Raw genomic sequence first — 4,284 nt, forward strand, 5'->3', positions numbered from 1 at the left:
AGTTGAAAGGAAAATGGATTTACAAAAACTTTGCCTACCATGGATGTGCTTTGGATCCTAAAATGCTAAAGAAAAAGGAACAGAAAAGAAACAAGATGAAAAATCTAATAAATCGGCTCTCCTAGTAATTTGAAGCTCATGCGTCTATAGTTCTTAGTAAGAAAGCCATGGTTATATTAATGCAAATGAGCCAATTGTGGACTTTAGATCATTTACTAGTATTGATGCTCGATTCGTTAATATCACTGCAGCGACTCATTATCTTGCTCTACTTCGGATGCTGGTTCATCTTCCTCTTCGAAGCCATCCATACCATATGCCGCATGGCCGCTGCCAAAAGCCTTTATATGGTCTTTGAGAGATCTTTTGTGCTTGAAATCAGACCCACAGATGCAATACCAAAGCTTGCCACAGTTCTTTTCGTGGGTTCTCCAGTCACCCCTCACGGCGAAAGCCTTGCCGCATTTTCTGCACATGAACGGCTTAATTCCATGCTTCCTCTTGTAATGTGTCTGAAGAGTTCTGAAATCTTTAAGAGGCTTTGTTCTCGGGTGATCAATGTTGTTCCTGCACCCTGGTGCACAACAATAACAAGGAAGCCTAAGCATCCCTGTTGGTTGGGTGCCCCTCAGTGATTCGGGCCCTTTTCTATACTGAGAACCATGCCCCCACATATGCATCTGCAAAAATTTATTCACACCAGGCAAAAAAAAAAAAAAAAAAACATCAAATTTAGCAAGAAACAGCGTCCAAAGTACTGCTACATATCCCAGATCGATCAACAATGAAAAAAAATGCTAACCAAAATGCATGACCTAATCTATATATATATATAGTAGCAGAAGTTCGTAAGCAATATGTTCAATCCACTAATTAATTTTAGCTTCTTGAAAAATAGTTTGGTTTTAATCGTACGGTGTGGAATCGGTAGATAATTTAGTGTGACAATTATGTATGATTTCCGCTTTAAATTTGGGGGTTTAGTTTACAGATAAAGATGCGAATGTTTGGTCTTTGAAATTTTTAGTACTGGCTGATAAATTCAAAGGTTTTTCTTTTATGTATATATGTATGGAAATTTAAGTAGGCATTTGAAAGAAGTTTCGCACTTCTCACATGAACCTTAGTACGAAATTTTCGGGCTTAAACAACGTCCCTAAAGGAAAGTCAAAAGTGAATTTGCTGCAGCGAAGGTATGAAACAGAAAGTTCACTTTGTTGTACCCGAATTGTTCGGATTACTAGGTTCTTTCTCTTCACAACATCTGCGAGTGAAAACAAGATGTGAAACAAGGAAATGGAAAGACCAGGCCGTCTGGGTTATGGGATTTCGTAATTGTATCCTATGACGTTTGGGGTTGTCGTGTCTGAGAACCGTTTGTTGCAGACCGAAGGTTCACATAGAGACCTCAATCTGTTCATGGATTAAAATCATGACCTGAGCCTCTGATTAAAGAAGCACTGCAATATTTCAGTTCTACAGACCTGCCGACGTGTGTAGCACGGACTTCAAAGTACTATGAGCTTAAGGAACATAGCATGTATTGTTCAATCACATAAAGGGAAGGGACTCATGAATACTGATCATCTCAGTCTCAGTTTGGATCAGAAAAGATATCTTAATTCCAACCCCGATACCCAGAAACCATGCAAAAAATAAAACAAAACAAAATAAAATAAAAAGAACTTGAAGACGGTAAATCCCGGAGAAATTAGTCGATCTTAAAAAAAATAAATAAATAAATGCCCAGAGGATCAATCTATTTTTGTCATCTTTAAACCCAAGCATATGAGAACAGTTGAGGCTCAAATCAGGCAAGAAAAGACAGACACAGAGAAAGAAAGTCATGGACACAGAGAAGGAAGGTCTATGTATCCAATTTTCTTTTCCTTAAAATATTTTGGAAATGTAGAAAAAGGAAGAAGAAATCCAGAAAGGAGAGGCAGAGGGGCCAAAGGACCTTTGGGGCGGGGGAGAGGGTGGTGGGGGGGATAGTTTCATGGGAAGAAACAAACCTGCATGTTGTTGTATCTATTGAAGGTCTTGAAGCAAACAGGACATGAGAACTGCGTTGGGCCAATGAGAATCTGAGAAGGAGTCGGGATCCAGTACTGCCCCTTGTTGAGCCTGTTCATGGGGTACCCAGAATCATCACCATCTCCATGATCTGTATCATTGATCTCCGAGGAAGAAGCAGAGAGCATAGAAGCCATCTCGGCAGCACTAGGGCTTGGCAACCCTATATGCAGTGCAACAGTCACAGACTCATCGTCGTCTTCTTCTTCTTGTGCGCTTTTGTTGATCTTGTCCACATCCATGGCAGTACTGCAATACTCTTCTTTATCTACTACAGGTTCTTGCTTTGTAGGGCTTAAGCTTAAAAGAGGGAGAGCTTCTTTGAGAGGAGGGGATGCGGGTGGGGTATGGTAGTGGAAGAAAGAGTTGTCGTTTTGGTTGATGAAGAAGTCGTGAGCATAGGGAGGGTGTGGAGGAGGGTTTGAAGGAGGGTAATGGTGGAGAGGGTTGAATTTGTATAGACCTGTGAAGAAATTTGGGTAGGGGTCAGCCATGGTGAAAAAGGCAGTAGGGGAGGAATAGTTTCCCTGTGCTGGCTTTGCTTTTATAGAGAGAGAGAGAGAGAGAGAGAGAGAGAGAGAGAGAGAGAGTACAAAATGGCTGAAGGGAGTGGACGGTGAAGGGTGGAGAGTACTGAAATACAGTTCTCAAATGGATTAAAGTAAAGGCAAGTGGAAGATAATTTAGAATCACCCAAAGGAGAAGAAAAAGAAAAAATAATTAATTTTGGTTAGGATTGGAAGAGAGAATCTATGAATTTTATTATTTCTTTAGCAGAATCTATGAAAATACCGTTACCGGCCGTTTTGTGGTTTATCATTTATGATGTCCCTGGTTTGCACTCATCATTTCTTCCTTTCTAATTTTTTTTTATCCTGCCCTTTTTAATACGCCTAGTTTATTTTTACTAATAAGATCTGAGTTGAAATTAAAATTAAAAATTAAATAAAATATTATTAGAATAAATTTTTTTAATATTATTTTTATTTTAATATTTTAAAAAATAAAATTATTTATTTTATTTTATGTAAAAATTTAAAAAAATTATAATAATTAAATAAGATAAAATAAATTAAAATGATTCGTGAAAACAAACCTAACCTCCAACATTAGTATTGTTGCATAAAAAATATTAAAACTTTTTTTTTTTTTTACCTGATTTAAATTTGAAATTACATATAATCGCCTTTAATTTTTTACAAAATTATGCAAAAGTTAACATGTATCTATCTTTCTTTTTAAGTATTTGAACTTATTATTATATATATCTAGATCACTTGGCAATCACATTATTTATTTTTATTTTTATTTTTGAGAAAGGCAATCGCATTAATTTAAATTACAAGGCGTTCATGTACATATTATTATTTTTCATTTTTCCTATTAACTTGGATTTAATCCATTTTTGTTTTAATTAATTATTGCATGACCAATATTACGTGTAGATCACATTATATATAAAATGAGAAAATTTGTGTTCTTGTGCAAAGAACTTGGAATCGGATCTTAATTTCCTAGATTATAATTAACTGCGGCCGGGCGGCTGATGATCATCTATTATAATTTGCTGCTTGGTTTATAAATTGAGTAGTACACCTAAGACTATTTTACTCCATGCCATATATGACTGGATTTTCCTTTTGTGGATTTATATTATATTACTTCATACCATATAATTATAGAGTGTATAAGTACAGTACAGTCACTTTAAAAATGAATGAAATCTATTATTTAAAAAATTAATTTTTTTCATATAAATCTCATATTTATTTATTTTTAAAAAGTAATTGTATAGTTGATCTTATGCACTCATGACGACAAGTATCATTTCTCATTTAAATCATCATGATTGTTCGAATTTGACACATAAGTTTAGTACTATGGAAGAAAAGATTTGTTCAAATTAAAAATAACAGTCCTAACCATCAAAAGATCATTGAAACATTAACCACAAGGCTAGACATCAAAGAAAAGGAACAGTGAAAAAATTGTTTATTAATTTATTGTTATTATACATTCATAAATATTATAACTAATTTATTGGTGTGTGTTTATATATATATATATATATATATAGCACATGCACAATACTAGTATGGAAAATGCTTAAATGTATTTAAGAAAAACTTACAAAAAATTTACTTTTTCACATGTCAGTTATTGATATGCTGAAAATGATGAAATATAAAATTCAAAATTTAAATTTCA

At 34.5% G+C, this 4,284-nt stretch overlaps 1 protein-coding gene across 1 annotated transcript; it reads right to left on the reverse strand.

Moving 5' to 3' along the window:
• Positions 1-2,690, reverse strand: LOC122275183 (zinc finger protein WIP2-like). The gene is made up of 2 exons (XM_043084156.1): positions 2,016-2,690; positions 1-680 (listed from the first exon to the last, which is right to left on the reverse strand). Exons 1-2 carry the CDS (start codon positions 2,568-2,570, stop codon positions 243-245), a joined length of 993 nt encoding a protein of 330 aa, XP_042940090.1. The 5' UTR covers positions 2,571-2,690; the 3' UTR covers positions 1-242.
• Between the last annotated feature and the right edge of the window lie 1,594 nt (positions 2,691-4,284).

This window comes from Carya illinoinensis, chromosome 9, assembly GCF_018687715.1.
Source record: "Carya illinoinensis cultivar Pawnee chromosome 9, C.illinoinensisPawnee_v1, whole genome shotgun sequence".
Lineage (NCBI taxonomy): Eukaryota > Viridiplantae > Streptophyta > Magnoliopsida > Fagales > Juglandaceae > Carya > Carya illinoinensis.

Excerpts from the sequence above, each read along its gene's own strand:
- LOC122275183 (XM_043084156.1), bottom strand. The coding sequence starts at position 2,570 with ATGGCTGACCCCTACCCAAATTTCTTCACAGGTCTATACAAATTCAAC. Across the intron at positions 681-2,015 it reads ATAGATACAACAACATGCAG|ATGCATATGTGGGGGCATGG; the intron begins GTTTGTTTCTTC and ends AAATTTTTGCAG.